General features: G+C 40.7%; 1 protein-coding gene across 3 annotated transcripts in view; it reads right to left on the bottom strand.

Annotated features, from left to right (window-relative positions):
* Nucleotides 1-276: 276 nt before the first annotated feature.
* The window catches only part of cbfa2t2 (CBFA2/RUNX1 partner transcriptional co-repressor 2), a 37815-nt gene continuing 16475 nt past the window's right edge, over nucleotides 277-21616 (bottom strand). For all 3 annotated transcript variants that reach the window (XM_036571214.1, XM_036571215.1, XM_036571216.1), the window contains exons 2-11: nucleotides 13904-14047; nucleotides 12738-12979; nucleotides 12548-12637; nucleotides 9911-10092; nucleotides 8220-8467; nucleotides 7054-7139; nucleotides 6291-6498; nucleotides 4999-5067; nucleotides 4327-4517; nucleotides 277-3080 (exon numbers count right to left, since the gene is read on the bottom strand). In XM_036571214.1, coding sequence (XP_036427107.1) covers nucleotides 2793-3080; nucleotides 4327-4517; nucleotides 4999-5067; nucleotides 6291-6498; nucleotides 7054-7139; nucleotides 8220-8467; nucleotides 9911-10092; nucleotides 12548-12637; nucleotides 12738-12979; nucleotides 13904-14047 — 1748 coding nt within the window. In that variant the 3' untranslated portion in view covers nucleotides 277-2792. The remainder of the gene's footprint in view (nucleotides 3081-4326; nucleotides 4518-4998; nucleotides 5068-6290; nucleotides 6499-7053; nucleotides 7140-8219; nucleotides 8468-9910; nucleotides 10093-12547; nucleotides 12638-12737; nucleotides 12980-13903; nucleotides 14048-21616) is intronic.

Genomic DNA, 21616 nt, shown 5'->3' with positions numbered 1-21616 from the left:
TGAATTGGTGGCTACATGTAAATATGTTGGTTTTCATGACATCACAGGCAAATTAAAACTGGGCTGTTTTTGCAGCTTAGTTTCAATATTTGGACCATATGGCCTGGAGAGTTAGTGTTAACATACTACATCACACTTATTTCAAAGTTAAGGATAATTCTGTTTTCCATGATGTGGGCCGTTTCAGAACAGTTTTGACAGGAAACAAGAGATTTGATTATGACTGACATCTTACAGACCTTTTTGCTTATTTTAAATAAAAAGAAATTCAATCAGTTCTGTTTATTTCTTTATTTCATGTTGCCTACATACCAAGATTATCTTTGTGTCTCGTGAGAAAACAAAATGAAACGTGGCTCACAAAATACAGATTTCTTTTTCTCATAATCATATTTTTACAGATAAGTCATTTCATACTGAAAAAATAATGGAATTCATTCTGTTACATATCACGTGAAAAGAAGGTAGCTGATGAGAGATATAAATGTGAAAAACAAAAAAGTTTAAACTTTAACCTCTCTAAATGTGACAAGGAAATAAACCTATATACAATATGCTCCTGAGATTTAGATAGTCTGAGTTGCAACACCTACAGGCAATACCAGAAAACGTAACGTAGTTTCACAGAGCCGTACCCTAACCTGGCACTGAGGGGTTGTTACATGACACTGTTTATGTAGAATCTATGATGCTATAATATGACGGTTAGTATCAATGATGCCTGATCACCTGAAGAAGTGTTGACAGCCATCACAGCATCTTGAAGCCACTGCATGAGAAAATTCCAAGAATTATCAAAGGCAGTTGATGGATCACTTAAGCGTTCCCTCGTGAAACATTCTGTCTTCTGAAATGAACTTTAAATCTTAATGCTTTCTTAACTATGGCACAGATTGAGACCAAACTTGCTTCTCATGATGCTAAAGGCTTTCAGAAACCATGACAATAAATATTTCAATGACAAATTTAATTACTTTACATCATTTGAGAAGATAAAGTCTGTAAAATGTTAAATATGGTCAATTTTGAATATTCACAGATGTCAGTGTTCAGTGGCTGCTGTTGATTTCCTGACATTTTAGCAATATTAATTAAGAGGCCAGCTTGGGGTGCTAAAAGGAGTTTTTTGGAGTGAAGCCATAGAAGAGGGGTGACAGATTGAGTTTCTTCCACGGCTCAGCAGACTTCAGCTTCTGGATTCATTTACCACCCTGATTCAGCTCATCAGCTAATTAGCAAGGCCTTCATGAGCTGAATTCAGACCATTAGCAGAGAGAAAACATTAACCTCTGCAGAGCTGTGGCCCAGAATGAACCCAGTCTGACAGCCCTGTTATGGAAGACCCAGTTTTGGTTCCTTAATTAACATTTCAATGGACGGTTCTTAAAAGAATCGTTTTCGTAAATGAAAAAAGTGTGAGTGAACCTTTTGAAAATGTAATGATTTAATGTCATAACGTAAAGCAGGCGTCACCAAACCTGGTCCTGGAGATCTACCTTCCTGCAGAGCCTAGTTCCAATCACAATCTGCCACACCTGCTCCAGCTAGCTAACGTCTTTTGACTGGCTGGATCATCTGCAGTAGTGCTAGATAAGTGGGGGGCAGCATGTTAGATGCAAGCTGGAACTAAACACTGCAAGCACATTTCCAGGAATAGGGTTGTTGACCGTTGATGTAAAGATTCTATACCAAATAAAGGTTTTTCCTGAAACTAAAAGTGGTTACTACAAGCCAGGAATCACTTAGGAACCTTTATTTTAAGAGTGTATAGTTTCGCAAATGTATGTTTTTCTTTGCAACCAATGAACACTCCATTAAAAAAAAATCCATTAAACCATTAAGACCTCTGACTGGACAATATTCTAATGTAGTGGCTACAAGATCTGGTATTTGTGGTGTTAAGCCCTGGGAACTGGACTGTAAATCACCCTGTTATTTTAGTACCAGTTCTCCATTCACATTGCTTTGAGTTTATGCTCTGTTCAATACAGGTAAACACTCGGATGTAGACTGGTCCTTCTAGTACCAGTTTGGTAGCCATGCTCAACACAGAGAAACAATAAGTCCATGCAAAGTTAGCTGTTGTACCACTGTCCTGTTTTGTTTGCTGTCCTCTGGTGCAAAAGCAGACCCTTATTCTGCACCTCCTGATTATTAATCAAAATATACAAACACATAATCTTTATGGAGCACAACTTTGGTGATACATGGTATTCCTTGCTCCTCTATATTGCTCTGACAATGTACAGACACTTGAATAGATCCTAAACACATGCACAGGAAACATACGCATATGTGCACATACACGCACATGCACCCATATGCACACTGAAGAAAATGACTGACAATAACTTTTTTGTGCAAGGAGAAGGAGTAACACCAGTACAAAGGCAGTAGATGAAGTCTTGTGGAAAGGCTTTTCTGTTCTTTGACTGGAGAACGCAAAATTCTGCTATAATTAACTCAAGGAGTACAAACATAAACTGCAAAAAAAGTCATATTTTCATTCTCATAAAGTAAAGCAGGTTCAACGATCCCAGCTGTTTTTTTGTCCATCTATAAATAACGGCAGAGCTTTTTCCTGCCACCTATTTGCTGAAGCTCCTCCGTGTGCATTTCCTAGCCAGTTTATACACATCCCATGTGGGATGAGACATCATATTCCACTTCTGGTTGTTGAATTGTCTGACAGCTTCCAAGAATTTGCCTCTTTTTTCTGTGGGCATGGTGTTCTGATGTCCATAGCTGTTTTCCTGGCGCTCTAATGTCTGATATGTGCAGATCTCTCTGCTTTAGTGTGTGTTGGTGTCAGGAGTGGAGGCGGAGGCGGATGCGGGGGTTGGTGGGGTGGAGGCTCTGGAGGTGCTGGAGGTTTTCTCCAGGCTGGGACTCTCTGGTGCTTTGGACAGGACGCGGGCGCTCAGGCTGGTTTGGGCCGGTTTGGGCTGGGCCTGCAGGCCAGGGCTGCAGATGAGGTGGTGCCGCTCCCAGTCTTTGTGCTGGCAGAAGGAGCCACAGTAGCGAGCCGCATTACAGCCACTGCACGTCTCGCTGGCCTTGCGTCCACAGTTCCAGCAGCACTGAGAAAGGGGAGAGAGAGGGAGAGAGAAAATCAGCATAAAATAAACCTTGCTGTGAGTCTGCAAATGCATGAGATAGACAGATAGATAGATAGATAGACAGACAGATAGAGAAGAGAAACAGATGCACTATAGTCTCTAATCGCAGAACTAAAATGTGCAACTATTTGCTCAGTGGACCTGATAAAATGAACAAGAAATATAGATAAAAGATAGGTTTACTTAAAGTGGCCAGTGAGTGGAAACTGACTTAAGTCTGGGGACAACTTGCCTTTGAAAACTAATTTCTTTGCTCTTACTTTTCAAATAAGTAGCAAACAAATAAAATATAATATTTTGTTAACAGCGACTTCCTTTCACTATATTTTGAAACACTCAGCTTCATGTTCATCAGAACATTCTCCTCAGTATGAAGAGCAAGTTTTGCTTAAATAACAAGTACCCTGAAGGTTTGAGTGCTGCTGAGTGATGACATTATGACAAGAGGATAAAATGTGTGGGGAATGGCATTAAATCGGGTAGGACTGTCACTAATACTGGTACAAACATTTTCATGTGCGATATTGTTTCCCTTAAATGAAAACCTGGTTAAAACTTAAAATGCTATAAAACCCACAGATAAAGCATGCTTATGTGTAGTAAAACATTTTGAAAAGCTAGGTGTCCCCACACTTTTGACAGGCAGTATATGTACATACACTACTTTATCTTGGCAGTAAGTATATATGTTTCCTGTAAAAAGACCACATATCAAACATAAGAATAAATACTAATAAACTTAAATGCTCTAAACATTAAGATATTTTCTGTTTTCAAAAAAGTTATTAATATGTTAGTTAGAAGAACACAGAAGGACACAGGTTTGGTTCTAGACTTCTCTCTGCACTCTAGCCCTGCTCGGATTTTTGAAATTCCACCAGCAGTGCCTCCTTTGATTTCATGAGGGATTGATTAGATAAACTAGGTACTGCATTGTAATAGCAAATACAGGTAAGGTTTGGAAAGAGATGCATCGCACATGTATTTTTCTTTGTTTATTTGTATTTATTCTAATGTGTTTTTCAAACAAATAAATGCCTACTGTCCAGATAAACAGCTTCAGATCTTATTCTCCCGGTTTTCCGACTGTTTCACAGTACTGGACATACATACATATGTAGACAAATAGATGTACAGAGAGACAGGCAGGCAGGCAAACACACAGGTATACAGACAGACGGATAGACAGATCAACAGACTCACTCACCTCACTGGAGTCCTCCTGCTCGTTGATGACCTGAATGGCGTCCTCTGTGGCTTTCCTCTTGGCCTCGGCAAGGGTTTTCTCCATCTTGGCTCTTTCTGCTGCAATCATCTCAAAAGCCTTCTGCTCTGCCTCTGCCACGGCTTTCTGCACCTCATCCATCGCCTGCCGCTTCACCTCGTTCACTGCTTCCTCTAAGGGGGTCAAACGATGGGCAAAGATTAAAAGTTGTGCAGTGAGCCATGTCAAAAATAAATAAATAAAATCTCTCTGCATTAAAATACATTAAAATACACATAATTAAATGACTGGTATAATAAATAATTCACCAATTTACACCCTACAATAAGGAAATCTGACACAGTAGCCAAACTGTTTGACCAATTTTGATTTTGTTTGCAGATTTGTGCTTAGTGAAGCTCCAAGAACCACTGTAGTAAAAGAAATGTACAAACTTCCAGTGTGGACGTAAATGGGTTACATGATGAACACAAACGGAATACATTTATTTTTTCTGTCCTTTTGATATAATGTTTCTGTTCTAGAAATAAATGAAGCACTAGCACTAAAAAAAAGTCAAATGCTTATAGAGATGTAATATTGAAAGTGAGGAACAGGTGTATGGGGGGGGTAGTAAACAGGTTTCCCAGGGTGCAACTGGGTTGCCGCCCTTACCAGCTTTCCTCCAGATCTCATCAGGCACGTATCCAGGAGCAGCACGCAGAGAGAGCTCCCGCTGAGGATCTGAGACACAGAGAGAGAGAAAATCAGTCTGTTTAATTCTCTATAAAGAGAGGTTGGCATGTAAAAATGAATGACACCGTTTTTGACACATAAATTCTCACAAACATTTTAAGTGGACCTCGGGGGAGGGCAGTGGATATAGTATAACACTAGACAAGGATACGGGCCCTTTAGTTTGATTCACTGAAGGCTAATCTTGAAAAACAAGATCTAGTTCAATTCCATTTTCTAGTTCCATTTATATTTGTATTTTTCCCCTTCTGATTTGTTCTTGTATGAATTACTTTGGCAAAATGTGACTTAACACGCATGCCAATAAAGCCCTGCTGAACTTGTACCAGAGAGAGACGAAGAGAGAGAGAGAGAGAGAGAGAGAGAGAGAGAGAGAGAGAGAATATAGAGAGAGAGGGAGATGTAGGGGTCAGCAGTGATCAGTAGTGAAGAAGACGACTTGGTTTTGGGCAGGAGTTGATCACAGATGGCAGTGGTGAGTGGGAGCCAGAGCTGCGCCCTCAAACAACACACACTCCTACTGTAGCAGCCTGGACACGAGCGAGCAGCACCTGCTCACTCAGCAGGCACGCAGGCAGGCACACACACGCGCACACACGCATACACACACCCTTGTGGCCATTAGTCAGAGCTGCCAGGCAATGAGAGCTCTGCTGTAATACCTCTGATCACCTCAAGGGGGTGCACTCAAATCAGTCACTCCTAAGGCAGCCAAAAACAGCTCTGTACCCATTTAACTAAAGCGCAGATTTACCCTACTGTTCAAAATTCCAGAGCTTCTTGCCATATCAATGTTTTATTTATTTATTCCATATTGTTACTGTCCCATTTCTGCTTTTTCTTAAGCAATTCGAAAACATCAACTGTACTTTACATTATGTCAAAATTTCATGGTGAATGGACCAATAGAAATGCTCCAGAATAACTTGGACTAAAATATTTTTACATTAACTTCCATTGAAAGTTATGAATGTTTTTTTCTTGTCCTGAAAAGTTACCTTATAATCTACACACCAAAAGCAATTTTAGATGCTTTATTCAACGTTTTCAGTATGTGGAGACAACAAGAGGTTATTAAATGATAAATAATATGAATTACCATGTAAATTCAGGTAAACTAGTTTCATTACTTCTTGAAAAGTAATGAAACCTGAAGGAAACTTGTCTGCTCTGAGCCAGTTCTCTGGAAGAGAATCAGGCGTCTGACTCACCAGAGCTGACTCCCTCAGCAGACAGAGGGCTGTGTGTTTTGGAGAACGGCGCCGTCCCGGGAGCTGCTGTGCTCTTGTGCGCACCCTCCTGCTGGCTGGAGCGCCGTCTCCAGTAATTCAGCTCCTCACGGTCAGATTCTTGACAGCGGCGCAGGACGCTGACCGAACGCCTCGTCTTTTCCACCATGTCCACGATGCAGTTCAGCACCTGGAACCATCAAACGTTTCTTTAGAGAATAATGTGGATCCTTTTCTCTTCAGCTGCAGATGACTTATTTTTTAAGCCTTTGAACAGCTGCATTATTTAGTTGTTAATTTTAAGAATTATCATTCATTAGCTACAGTGAATTGTTAGGTATTCATCCATTAAACTAATACCCTGGTTCTGCAGTGTGTCCAAATAGCATTCATAGGGTTAAAATGTCCAAATTCATTCAGACTAAATCAAAATAAACTTAGACAGCTTGGATAGTAACAGATCACAAAAGCCTCTCTTTCTGTTTGTCAGTTGACATGGAGTAGGTTTAATTTAAAGTGTGAATTTACTAACATTAATCCTAATCTGTTTCTATAAAGTACCTAAAAGAAACAAACTGTTCACTCCACCATATGAATCTGGAGTCGATACCTCCTTTTCAAGCACTCTCTAATAAGCAGGTCACATACAGCAGAATTAGTCTCTGTGTTTAGACTCGCTGAATGGCTGATCAAAGTGTACTCAGGAGATCTAAGTGTGCATTATTAACTGCTGAGCAGTTCTTACATGGTCCAGGTGTCTCCACTCATCAGCCCACTCTCTCTCTGTCAGTCTATGGTCCACTGGCTCCTCGTGGTAGCCACCGTTACTGCCTGATCACAAAACACAGAATTCAGACCTATTAGACCAACCGCATTATATATGACTGATGATCTGACTGGAAGATGAACCTTCTGTTCACAGAAGCTTCTACTGTGTAGAGAGAGAGAGAAGAGGAAGAGAGAGAGAGAGAGAGAGAGAGAGAGAGAGAGAGAGAGAGAGAGAGAATGTAGAGAGAAAAGAAAAAAGAAAAGAGAAAGAGTAGAGAGCGAGAAAAGAGAGAGCACAAGAGAGAGAGAGAGAAGAGAGAAAGAGAGAGGAAAGAAAGAATAGAGAGAGGAGAGAGAATGAGAGAGAGAATGAAGAGAGAAACAATGAAAGGAGAAAAGAGAAGCGAGAGAGAGAGAATGGAGAGAGAGAGAGGAGAGAGAGAGAGAGAGAGAGAGAGAGAGAGAGAGAGAGAGAGATCCTCTGATGAGAAACAGACTGCAAAAGGACCACAACACACACAAACCACATCTGGAACTCAGCTGTCAGAACACACACACACACACACACACACACACACACACACATTCTTTCAGGGAGTCACTCCGGCTGAGAAGAGTAGGCCACTTCTAAACAAAGTGAGACTCTTAACAACACACTCGCACGCGCACACACACACACACACACACACACAGAGGGGCCACCATCAGCGCTGAGATGTTTCTGGGATGTTTTTTGTCCTAACAGAGTTCAAAAGCTCTCAGATGACTCCAGTGAAGGTCGAGTGCAGTGCAGATGGAACTGGCTGGAGCTCAACGCTCAGCACCAAACGTATAAAGTCATGATTTACCTCATGCCTGTGTCACCCTGCTTAAACAACCCACCACTTTACTCTCCTCTCTGCCTCTGCAGTCACTTCGAATGAGGGAGGTTTACTTGGTAGAGTCGCCATTCATCATGAACTGTATGCCAAAATCATTCCTTTCATTCCTTCCACTCATCTTTTCACCCAATAGAGTCACATTATCCACCTACTTCATCTAATGGCATTTCTAAACATTATGGGCTACTCTCAGGGACAGTTTATTCGTGGACTGCTGCTATTATTTGAAATATTAATGACCGTCACGTGTGGTTCAGTTTACCTGGCAAACGTGGTCTATCCTTCAGTTCTCGCAGCTCCAGTATGCGATGCGGCTCTCTGTACAGGTGAGGTGTGGTGATGTCATCCAGAGCGTAGTGCTGGAGAGGGGGCGGAGTCGGGTGAATCTGAGCAGGGAGTGGCAGGGGGTGGGCAGGGCTGTGTCTGGGGGCAGGGCTAATGGTGCAGATCCGTTTGGCTGGAGGCTCCAGAGGGGCAGGTGGTCGCTCGTGGAAGCCGTTTTCTTTGCCTCTGGATGGAGAGGAGAAATAATGAAGGGAAATTGTGATAATACGGCAAAGGATGTCAAGCAATGTTTGGTGTTCTCCCTAATCGTAACCTGTAAACTAATGGTGTGTTCAGACATTTTCTAAACTTGGTAACTAACAGTTCTGCTGCTCATTTACCCCAAAGAAGCTGCATTTGAATAGGTAAAAATTATGAGTGCTAAACGTACGTAATTCCATGTTACTGGAGTTCACATGTTGTGACAACACAGTAGATTTGTCTTTTGTGTAGGACGTTACACATACAGACCTGTGAAGTCATGTTGTCATTCTGTAGTCAGCATCATGCCTACATTAGAAACTCTAAGCAGCTGTCTCAATAGGAAAAATGAATGCTGTTTCCAAAAATCATGAGTATTACACCTTGTGGGTACACAAGTGTTTCAAAGCCAATATATTTGTCCTGTGTACAATTTCACCCTGAAATACCACTGAATTGCAGGGTCATTGAAGTCAAAATATAAATATTGCTATATGCAAGCTTACCTTGCTGTGCATTGAACTGACGCCATAAAACTGGCAACCTCACCAAAATATTCTGGGCAAACCAGCAAGCTTCGCCAAATGTGGCAGTCAGGTTGCTCTGGCAGTAGTAACATATAATTTGAGTAGCTGGTGTGGGTGTATAACAGTGTTAAGATTTAGTAGGATACTTCTTTTAATGCTAAGTCATTTCAATGTAACAGAATATTAGCATGCTTGTAGCATGGATGTAGCAATATTCATAATTAAACCCCTTAATAATCAGCTTTGTAGCACTTGTTCACAACAGAGTGTAAGAAAAATGGCATTCATTCATTTTTCCCCATAGTGAAAACCGGCTAACCCTGCGTTCACACCGGCAGCGACTTTTCGCTTCTTGTCGCCCATATTGCTGGTCGCTCATCACCTGTGGCCGTTCCTGAACTCAAACTGACTGTTGGTTGCCATGGTTTCACTGACACTAAGCACAAATCAGATCCTTTCCTGCTAAACCTAAAAATCCTGGTGAAGAACCACTTGTGTGCTCATTTTTATTTAATCCCTGTGTCTGTGCAGTCAGTATGCACCGCGGCCATTATTCCATCTCTAGTAGGAACAATTATCCAGTAACCATAAAAGGAGCGTACTGTTTCACAGTAGTGGAGATAAAGCACGTACCGAGCTGCTCAATGCTCAGTTCCTATTGGCAATCGCCACATCACTTTGCTCCTTATTTGCATAAACTTAAAGTAAACTGCTCAACTCAACTTTGTCACGCCACTGACTCTGCCCACTTTGTGTTGCCAATGTTTGAGTCCCTAATATGAGCATGAAAAACAATGATCCAACTACAAAATTATGCATGACCTCAGTGGTCTGTTGTTTAGGTCATAAACTTCCCAGCTGCTGGTGACCACTTCATACTGTTATATGTTTGTGTGAGTACCTGTTAGGGCTGTGTCTCTTGCCATTGTCGCTGGGTTCCAGCAGCAGCTCGGTGGAGTCTGCAGGTGAGGGGGCAGCCGTGCTGAGCAGCAGGTGCTCATGCTGGGAGAGATACTGAGCTGGAGTCTGTTTAGCTGCTCGCGCACAGTGCAACAGCTCTCTCTGCAGCAACGGCAAATTGGCCTGTAACACAACACAGGAAAGCTTAGTCAAACTGGTGGACCATCATGAAATTTATCTGTAATTGCTTAATAACTTTATGCAGTTAAATGATGACTGTCAATGATTTAGGCATGCAGTTTTTTTACACTGCGTTAATTGGTGGGATACAAGTTGATATTACTTGTTAGTAACATTAGCCCAGTGGAAAACTAAAGCAGCAAATGGACACCAGACACCTTGGCTGATTGATTACGTTTGAGGTAAGGGGAAAATTGTGTACATTTGTTTGCTCACTATACTATCGCTTTAACATCACTGAAACAGGGAAATGTGTGTGAATTGTTCTTTCAGCTTCTAAATCTGAGATACCAAAGTAGCGTCACATTTTAAAGAGAATGTCACAAAACTGGGAGTTGGCTGAAGTTTTTCCGGATGTGTAATCAGTTTCATCTTTTTCCCCCCCTTATGATTGTTTAGAATGGCTAATCTGAACCAACACACAAGATGGTCCTGAATCAGGACTTTAGATCAATCTCTTGCTTGGAGAAAACCTCAAAGCAGCCTCCATGTCTGGGCCTGTGGCGTCTGGACGCAGCCTTTGATTGATGGGGGGTCTGCTGAGCGTTACAAAACGCTCCACTCGCATTACACTCCCCTCCAGACTGCTGTTGGCACCGATGGCTCCAGACAAAATACGCACTAAATCTGCCATGTGAAAACGCCAGAGTGGAGGGGAGGAGAAAAGCATCGCAGAGTTGTCAGGATGAGACGAAACAGACCCAAAACATTCCTCGTGCTGGAGTGGTATGTGGACCAAGTTATTAGAACAGACATGCTGATTGCTGTGGAGCTGTTTTCTGTCATCGCTGATGCGTCTATTTGATAAAGGAAAACAGAGAAACTACTGTATGTTCAGGCAATTTACTGCATAAATTACCGAGTTCCTGAGTAAATGGTTAATCCAAGTTAATCCACTAACAGTTAACCCTTAGGCATTGAAAAAACAAAGGTGTGGTGTAATTTGGTATTATTGTGGTATATATTATTGGTATTATTTCTTACTCATAGCTCACTGGAACAGAAAAATTGTCAAAAAATTCTAAACTTTCAATCAATGACATTTGCATTTGTAAGCAAGAGATATTTTATTATGATCTGAGTGTACGTAGAACTATTAGTGTGCATACAATTATATTTTCTTAGAAGAGAAATCATGAAGTTTTAGCCATGTTTGTCATGTCTTGACATAATCACAAAAAAGATTAAAGTGAAGACACGATTCTGCTGAAATAGAATGTGAATCCAATATAAATGTCATTTATTATGTAACTAACTAACTTAATTGTGTAATTACATTTGAACAGTATACCAAAATGACTTCAACTTCTAAGGGTTAAAGTTGAGACTGCTTTAACTCTGACCTGGCCTTAACCTAGCCTTGCAAACACCCCTAAGTCAGTTAAACATTTCTAGATGTATTTTCTTTTTTTTCTCCCTTTAATTAAGACCATACTGTGCATAATCACCCTTCACTTCCCCTCTCTCGCTCTCCTGCCACTACACATGCTGCTTGTCATTTAGACAGGATTTTTTTCCAAGGCGGGCCAATGCTCTGGACGCCTGTGTTAATCTAAGCTGGAGTCCATATGTCGCGCAGGCCTATAAAAGGAGCTGGAACGCTTTATAGCTGTGTTTCACACTTCCGAATGCTCTGGATCCGTCTTTGAGTAACGTTCATGGGGACGACAGCAGTCTCAGCAACACATGGACATAAATCAAAGAAACGTGAGATGAAATCTCTCCCCTCTCTCTTTTGCAGACACATGGAACTTCACCAGGACCTTCAACCTACCTCATGGTATCTTAAGCTGAAGCTCAATCTGTAACCATAATGAAGCCAGACACAAATGAAATTGGGCGCAACATCCAAACAAAACTATTCCATTTGAGGAAGCGTTAAGTCCAGTTCTGGAACTAAAGTCTTCTTCGGTTTCCCCCTGAGCGAAAAGCCATTATTCTCAAATCCTTCCCCCTTGCCTAGCTTCATACTGCTGATTAAAAAACGTTCCCTCTGAAATCCCTGACTTCAAATGCTACAAAAGCATCAGCAGCTCCTCGAGTTTTTTTTTATCCACAGGATTAAACGTCTGTTCTCAAGGACTCATTCGGGGCCACTGCTGACAGTTTTCACAAGGTTTTATCTTTAGTCACGCTGAGATATGGAGGACACCAAGTAGAGTGGAGACAGATGGCTTCAAACAATATTATTCAGATTTGGCTTCCAGGACATGGATGCTGTGTGCTTTTCCACTGTCGACAGGCTGCACTCCAGAGCTATGACTTCCAAATGACAGAGAGTGAGGAAAAAAGTATGGAGACACACATACATGGAACACATGGAATGCAGTAAAACTACAGAGCAAATATGAGCAAGAAAGAAAAATGGTTGAAAAAAGAAGACCTGATAGATATTTACCTTTAAAAAAGGGATGACAAATGGCCTCAAGGGGAAATTAGTGGCTTCCTGGAGCCTGGAATGGAACTCCTCAATAGTGACTGTGGAATTCTGTTAGGGAGAATGTCGGAGAAATTACCTGATGCACTTTTCTAAAGTTTAAGAAAGAGAATGTGTTCATTCGCACTCAAAACAAATACACAGTACATACCACTAGGGCCAGGACCAGGCTCCGGACACTCTCTCCGATTTCAGGGGAGATATCGTTGCCGAACTGTTGCAGCGTGGTGAGGAACCGCTTCAGTTTACTAAGCTGCCTGGCACCACATGTGGCTGGAAGCTGCTGATTGGCCAACGAGGAGGAAGAGGAAGAGGATGGTCCATTGCTGTAGCGCTGAGGCGGGGATGGGACAGCATTGAGGGTGGGTGGGGAATGGTTCATCCCATTGGTCACTGCAGAATGAAAAATTGTCATTTAGTCTTGGAAAAACAAACAAACAAACAAATGTTTTAAACATACACCATTGATAATTAGTATAAAATATTATTATTGTTGTTGTTGGATTCAGTATGATACAGTGATGTCTCAGTCCGATCCATATTTCAATACAGCAAATAATGTGCTTTAGGTTAATATGTTAATGTTTCTATGTTGAGTGTATTAAAGCATTAAACATTATCAAAGTACATTTTTTTATAGCTTTATAGGGTCCCAATCTAATTCTCTAGCCACAAACCACTAATTAGGCCCAAGCTAAAATGCTAGCCGCTATGCAACGATAAGATACAGTGTGCTATGATGCAATCAAATACAGAACAATATGTTGTACTGTTACATCCCTATTATTATCACTATTACTATTATTAATATGAGTACTAGTAGTTGTTGTAACAAATATCATTAGTGTTATTTTACAGTAAAACACTTTGGTCAGAACAAAACCATGTCTCGCCATTATGGTAGTGCTTTTTTTTTAACATAATTTGAAAATGCCAGCTGCCATTTACACTATGTCATACATTTTGTGACAAATGCACCAACAGAAACGGTCCAAAATGACATAGAACAAAATCTACATTCAATGTTTTTCCCTTCTCCTGTGAAGTGGTGTCGACAGTGACGCTAAGGAATATAAAAGCTTAAATGTGCTAATTTACCACACTTATAACCTTTTTATAAACCTTTTATTATAAATTGGAACACTACAGAGGCTTTCTTTCTACAAGTTCTTTAAACTCCGGCAGATGTGAGTGTGCTAACAAACTGTGGAACATGCGCAGGTGTGCTCCAGAGAAACTGTGTGCTTAACAACAGATGCGAAACAGGGGAAAGCTGTGTGCCAGCTCTTTAGTATGCTCTGAGTGTCTAACACTCACAGGCTGTTGAAGAGAAGGCAGCAGGCCGGGGCCCGCTGGGGTTGACTGAGGGTAGAGGGGGCATGGCGGACACGGCCGGTCTGGAATGAGTCTTTACATCCACTGGAGAACCGGGCATGGCAAGAACCTTCTTCTCTCCACTGTCTGAAAGAGAAAAGAGAGGGACAATGAGCGATTATTTTGTGTGTTCATTACGTTCAGACTTTAATGTTTCATTGTAAATTCATAATTTTCGTAATTCAAAATTCACCTTTTCCTTGTTATGTAGAGTATGCACTGACAGCAGAAAAAATCATATCTATTCTGATATAAATACCACCAGGGAAAAGATAAAGTTTTATAAGCTCCAGTTTATATCTTATCTAGTAGATATATGCAAATCCCATATCCACCATCAGTCTAGAAAGAACTTTGGGTTGGCCAATATCATGTCATTATTTTCTTGCTTGTTTTTGTGATGTCACTAAAACCAGTGCCTATCCACCTATATAGCCTATAGCAGTTTAGCCCCACCCATTCATACTGAAGTCATAAGAAAAATTAAAGATTTGGCTAAACTTAAATACTGAGACTTATAAAATGATGTAAAGATGCACACATTGCAATGGTATCCTCTTTTGGGAACCACTCATCAAATGAATCCTAATAGAAAACATATTACAAAGAAGGATGGATAGGATAGATTGAGCTCAAAGTCAAGCTAGTCCAAAAGGGGGACATGTCAGCAACATTACTACTGGGCAATCCTCATTTTGTGCTTAAGTAAGCTCACTAGCTGAGCAGATTCTCCAGTTTACTGAGAAATTGTGCTTTGTGAAAAAGCCCAGATCCAAATTCAAGTTAGGCCTTAAAGGAATACTTCATTACACGGTTGCTCATAACACGCTTGCAAATAATGCTGCTATAAAAATAAGTGAAAGCTATGTTTAGTACCTCTTTGCCCTCTTTTTTAGGACCATAGCATAAACAACAAAAAAGTGAGGGTCTTGAGGAACCCCTCTCCCATAGCTGGTGGACACCAGATGTCTTCTGCTCTTTCTTAAGAACCGTGGAGGCCCCACAGCTGAGGTGCAAATGAACCAGGCTTTGTCCTGTCGAAGAATGGACCATCATTGAGCTCTTGGTAAGAAAAGAGCGGCTAGGCTATTTCACGCTCGCTAACTAGCCTTCACAAAAGCCATTGAGGGCTCTGCGCATACTTTCTGCCTTTGAATGGACCACCAGGCTCAGCAGTCGTAGATTAGAAGAACTATTGTTCTAGAAAAGAGCCGTGTGAGGAGCTATCAGCTCCATTCCGAGTATATCAGATGACTGAAAATGCTTTTAGAATAGCCGCTAATAGACAAGCACGGATCGAGCTGTCAGAGGTCATGAAACGCTTCTTATGAGACAACGTTTCAGAGATTGATGGGCTTTTCTTCCTGAAAAGGCCATTTTGTTCAATGTTTATTCATTGGGACTAATGGGGTGAATGCACGTCTATGAGAGGGATCAACCAAGTATGGTTTTAAAAAGAGGACTGTCTGCTTAGCATTGGAGAGTAAAATGATTTTTAATGCAATTGTCAGCTCCTCATCCATACGTTTTAACAAAGATAACTCAATGAATGTTCATGGCATGCATGATTAGAAAAGTTAGGCTGAGTGAATAATAAGGACTAGTCTATTGTAACAAACAAGAGAGAGCAGCCAAATAAAATCGTCTTAACCCAGTGAACTGAACCACCACAGACACAGGTGTGACACATATTTAAACACATACATGCTCTGCCCAGAGTCCGCAAGGCAAAACACTTCACACCTGAGCCCTGCTTTCAGTCCTTCAAACTGTCTCACAGTTCCTAAGGCTGTCCATCTTAATGCCTGACTGGAAATAGTGTTTTTATTTTTTCTTTCATTTGCCCACCTGTCTTCTTCCCAGGAGGCAGGAAGGAAAGAAAGGAAGAAGGAGAGAGAGAGAGAGAGAGAGAGAGAGAGAGAGAGAGAGAGAGAGAGAGAGAGAGAGAGAGAGAGAACACGAGTGAAAGGGATTGAGAGTGTGGATGCCAAGTGGTTTGGTTATGTGCCACACCATGGGACACATATGCACCCTCCCTTTCTCCTCATTCTGTTGCAAGAAATCTCCAGAACCTCAAATGCACTGTAATAGATGGTCTATACGCTATTCCAGGGGTGCCCAAACTTTTCGTCATTAAGGTGTGCGAAGTGTACGACAAAACAGTATACATACATACTGAAGGTAGGTAGGTTTCAAGTATTTAAAAATGTAAAAACATTTTACAATATTACACTGTCTTGTTACCAAAATACTCGAAAAACAAAATTTTGATATAAATATATAATATATATATATAAAATTGTGTTTTTCAAGAACACACACAGACATACACATACTGGTGGGTCCAATCAGATATCCTCACGGGCTACTTTTGGGCAGCCCTGCACTATTTGTACATGCCATAGCAAAATTTATAGGAATAACTTATCATCGCTATTGGATCAAAAAATGATAACTGTACAGGACAAGGTTAAAACACACTTTACTTTTAATGTACATCAGTGGAACCAGACTTTTTTCCCCCAAGTATCTACGTTGATCCATTCATCATGGAATTTACACACAATGTAAGGGGCAACAGGTATTTGCAATTTATGTCAAAAACTGAGAAACGACAAAAGCAGAAATACAAGATTTTGCTCAGACAGCAGCGTTACACTACTTTAGTTCACTTTACTTTCTACTAGGGACGCATAATCATATCAGAATCATGTCGGTTTCGGCAGATAATTGCTTAACAAATTTGATAATATTTGATGACACTTACTGAACTTCAGCAAAGCAGAATGTTTAAGTGGAACTGGGCTACTGCACTAAAATGTCTGCATTTTATTCTTTTTGCTGTGTTTGTAACTCTACAGAAACAAATGTTATATTTCTCTGAAATGCTAATTTACTCTCTATATTTTAGAAGTGCTTATGTACCAAAATAGGCAGAAATGTGTATAAAAAAAGATCAGATATCATCATTGGCCCACAATTCTTCTTGGTGTCTTTCAGAATAAGTCTGAAAGTCGCCCAGCAGGAAACATCTTTGCTGTGCACCTGAGACTGCCACATTTGGGAGACGAGCATGCTATGTTAAACACACATACATCCACGCACACACACACACACACACACACACAGATGAGGAGCAGCTGGGTTATGGGTCCATCAGGGCAGTGAGGTGTGCTGAACAACAGGCAGGAACACAGACTGCTGTTAACACAGTCTAGCTTTATCTGCTCCGGCTCAATATTGATTCAACAACAACAAACAGAGAAAAGTACAGCTTTCCCTGAACACCAACTGTTCCTCTACTGCGTATAAGAACACTCATTACTGTATGAGAGAGAGAGAGAGAGAGAGAGAGAGAGAGAGAGAGAGAGAGAGAGAGAGAGAGGGGGAGGAATTAGAAAGAAAAGAACAGAAAAAGAAGAAAGAAAAAAGAGCAATAGAGAAAAGAACAGAGCAGCTGAGATGCAGTAACAGAGACAGAGACAGAAAGCAAGAGAGAGCAATGGAAGTTTAAGAAAGAGATATGAGACAGAGAGATAAGAAAAGAGAAAAAAGACAGAAAAAAGATAAAGAGAAAGAAAAACAGAAAAGAATAGAAAAAGAAGAGGAAGAAAGAGACAGAGAAGGAAAAAGAACAGAAAACAAGAAGAAAGTTAAATAAAGAGAGGGAGGCAGAGCAAGACAGCAAGAGAAAAGAAAGAGAAAGAGAAATATAAAGAAGAGAAGGATAACACAAACATAGAAGTAAAGAAAGTGACAGAAAAGAGAGAGAGAGAAAAAGAGGGCCTGCATTATTTTGACTGAAAGTATGCGATACGCTATTGTTGAGCATCATTTGCACATCGCAGCCTTCTGCAGTATCGGTGTCGGCTCTAGTGTGTTGTGTGTGCTGTGAAATACATGAAGACTGTGGAGCGATGATGCAAACGCAGCTGAAATGAAAATGCTCCACATTAGAGAGCTTTAAGCGAGACCGCGGCCAGAACACTCAGGTTTGTAGAGCAGGACTTTTATAGGCGCAGGTGTGCACTTTTGTTATGCAAACCAACAGGCCTGCTTTCACCTGTCTTTTGTTATTTAAATCTGCTTGTTTAGCTTCGTCAGTGCTCTGGGGGAGGATGAGCCCACAGGCACATCTGCACATCAGGTCATGAATTGCAAAGTTATAGTGACTATTAATGCACACAGAAACACTTTCAGAGTTTTCCAGATGACGTGTGATGACCTCAAACCAAAATAAATTCCTGCCCTCACATGTCCTTATTACAATCAAAGTTTTTAATGATAATTATTTTTAATTATTATAATCACAATCACATCACATACCGTCACTGCTGGAATGAAACCTGCTATCTCCAAAATGGTAACTTTATAGGATGAGGAAAAAACACACTTTTAAATGCCTCATATTATGGAAAAAGTTACTTTTTTTTTTTAAATAAAAGAGTGTGATGTATTGAACATGCCATTCTCTCCTCATTTACATATACATGCCCCTATTCAGCCTACAGCAGTTTAGCCCTGTCCATTTACATAGACGTTATAGGGAGTGAGTGCATTTTTACAAAAGATATTATAAAATACAAGACACCCAATCAAAGCAAAGGTCATTTACATATTTCAGTCTTAAAGGTGCAGTGCCACAAATAGTCCGTTTAATTCTAAGGCATACAGAGTGGTTACAAAATGAACGAAGGCTGATTTTGGTACATAATACTGCTTAAATATGGATCTCTGGGAAAAAAAACAAAATACAAGAAAAATGTAAGATACGGGCCCTTTAAGATGAGTTTATATAATGAGATTTAAGACATTTGGGGTAATTGCTGAGACAAGGTATTGCTCCAACAGCAACAACAACTTTAGGCTATTAAAGAATCTCCACATTTCAACAAAAATGCCCAAAACTCATTTGCCCACAACTCACTGAAAGCAGGTGCCTTTTTCTCCAAACCAGCTATCAAAGCTCAATGGGACATAAAAGCACAGGCTCCCAGTGCACTGCCGAGCGTAACCAAGTCCATCAGCATGAATAAGTGAATGAATAAGTATAGATATTTACTCCCCCTGACACTGGCTAAAGAGCTTAACATTGGCACAACTCGCACAAAGAGCTTATTTAAAAAGGCCCGCTCCGCCTTTGTTTAAAATGATATACGAATTTCCATTAAAAGCACTTGAGCGCTTCCAGACTGGAAAATCATTTAAACACACGACGACAAAAGAGTGAAAAGCCTCGTACCGCCTCCGGGCACCCAGCACACACACAAACCCCACATTGGGGGTGGGGAGGGGGGTTTAAAACAGAGCCACTGATACAAAGGGGTTAAGCTATCACTTCTTTAGGAGAGTGAGTGTGTTCTGCCCATCCCCCCCTTTCTCCTGCATTGCTACCATATGGACCTAATGGGGCAGCATGCTGGCAGCTGGAGCCTCCAACAGTCACCTGTGTCCCAGCAGAAGGAGGGAGGGAGGGAAGGGGGAGAGAGAGAAGGAGAGAGGAAGAGAGTGAGAGAGGGAAAGAGAGAGACAAAGGCGAGGAAAACAAAGGCTGCACCTGGTGCCTGTCAGTCCACACACACACTGACAATGCACACACATCTGTTCTCTCCAGCAATGTTGGCGGCCATGTATGTGTGTGAGCTCTGCAACAGGTTGCAGCCTCTCTCTCTCTCTCCTCTCTGTATTGTACACAACTAGTTTGGACTTACAAATTACACCAAAGCACAGTCCCTCTTGACCCCCCCTCTTATCAACATTATTCAAATGACCTTTATCTATAGCCTGTAAATGCTCAGGGCTTCATCAAGCTCTTCTATAACAAATCACAAGAGCAATCTGCATGGCATTCTAATAGCAGCTGATTTCTATAGAAACACTGACACCGTTTCTGTTGCGTGTGCACTTATGACCCCACTACGGTCCCCATACAAACAGCAGTAAGCAATTACAAGCAGAAACAAACAGTGGTGATATGGCAAAAATGTGACACTACAATACTTCAAGACAGTTTCAGAATATGCATCACCATATTTCATTTTTGTAAGATTTAAAGTGTCAGAAAAGATGAAAAGGCACTGGTAGTGCCACACTGAAAAATCAAATAAATAAGGATGCACTGATATGGGATATATTCTACTGATATTCTTTATGTCTATATCTACTGATGCATATACATAAACATTTTTAAAATTTAGAAATTGGCTCTACATCTATCTGGATTAGCATTACAGAAAAATATCACATAAAGGCCTAAAAATAAGCAAAACGAATAAAATTGTGCAGTAGCCGAGCACTGCCTCAATGTCCTGCTCTACAGAATATCCGCAATATGCTCAGAAAATAATATCACCATATTGCCCACCCTTGTTTCCAAACACTTCACCTGCTAACGAAAGAACAACTAAATTCACTTTGACTGAAATTTAAAATTACAAATTAAATTCTATACTACTTTAATATGCAAAACAAAGTTTGCAATTTTGTGTTCAAACTGGTCATATTGCCCACCCATAGCTGAAACAGAGGAATAACAAAGAAATATGGTTAGATTTCAGTGCAGACATAGCATTACTTAGCTGCAGTATTACATGAGTGAATAGTGTCACAAATATGGTAATACAAACATCTATTTGTGTGCGATGTGTAAAAGTACATAAGTAACATTCAGTACAGGCTAAAGCCCAGGACTAGTTTATCTCTCCACTGGATCAGTGTCGTCTCTCTAAGTGACTGGCTCTCTCATCAGTCACTCGGTGGCTCTGACAGATACTAAATAAGACACAGACCAACACATACCATTTAATTAAGCCTTTGTTCGCCTATATATCTCATATGTACATATTCACATACTCTTCTTTTGCTCTTACTTATCATTTGGCTCATTTTATAACTATTTTCTGTTCAAAATTGCTACATAGAACTATTACATAGAACCATTTCTATATTTTATTCTATTTAATTTTATTTTCCCCTTATTCATTATGGCATTTTCGCTTGATTATTTGTCTGTGACCATGTTACATTTACCAAGAAAAATACCTCAGAACCCCCCGCCTCTGTTTTATAGCTAGAGTTGTCTGTTTACCAGGTGTCCTCAGTTCGCTATTCACGACAGAAAAACGTGCGTGTGCTTGAGTAATTCAAGACCAGGTGTGAAACATGCCATTGGCTCTATGATGTCAATCTTCTCATGTGACAGTCATTGTGGACACATATTTGATCTTTGACATGGCCAAATTCAGCTGAGAAACACAACCTATAAATCTCCTAATTTGGAGAAAAATTCTCTTCATTCTTGAAGAGAATTCCACCCTTTTCATACAAATCCACTCCATGCATGTGTCCTCTGTCCCAAGCAGATATAACTGACTAATAAGCACTTATTCATGTTAATGGATACGCAAAAACTCAAGACAGTCCTATAAAAGAGGGATGGCTTCATTGGCTCCTTCACACAGTGCCTGTGAACGTGAGGTCAAGCCCTGGTCCTCTCGGTCTAATTGTGGGGCCCAGGAGAAGATTAACTGACTGTGGTGTTCCCAGGGGTCTCTGGTGGATGATGTGGGTTAGACTGTGGTTTGGGGTCAGTGATCACACCACTATGGCTACTGGGCGTGGCTATTTGAATATATGGACATTAAAACTCATCTTAGT

The sequence above is a fragment of the Colossoma macropomum genome, unplaced genomic scaffold, assembly GCF_904425465.1.
Source record: "Colossoma macropomum unplaced genomic scaffold, Colossoma_macropomum, whole genome shotgun sequence".
Classification (NCBI taxonomy): Eukaryota; Metazoa; Chordata; class Actinopteri; order Characiformes; family Serrasalmidae; genus Colossoma; species Colossoma macropomum.
The sequence above is the reverse complement of the archived record's forward strand: the minus strand, read 5'-3'. Positions and strand labels throughout refer to the sequence as shown.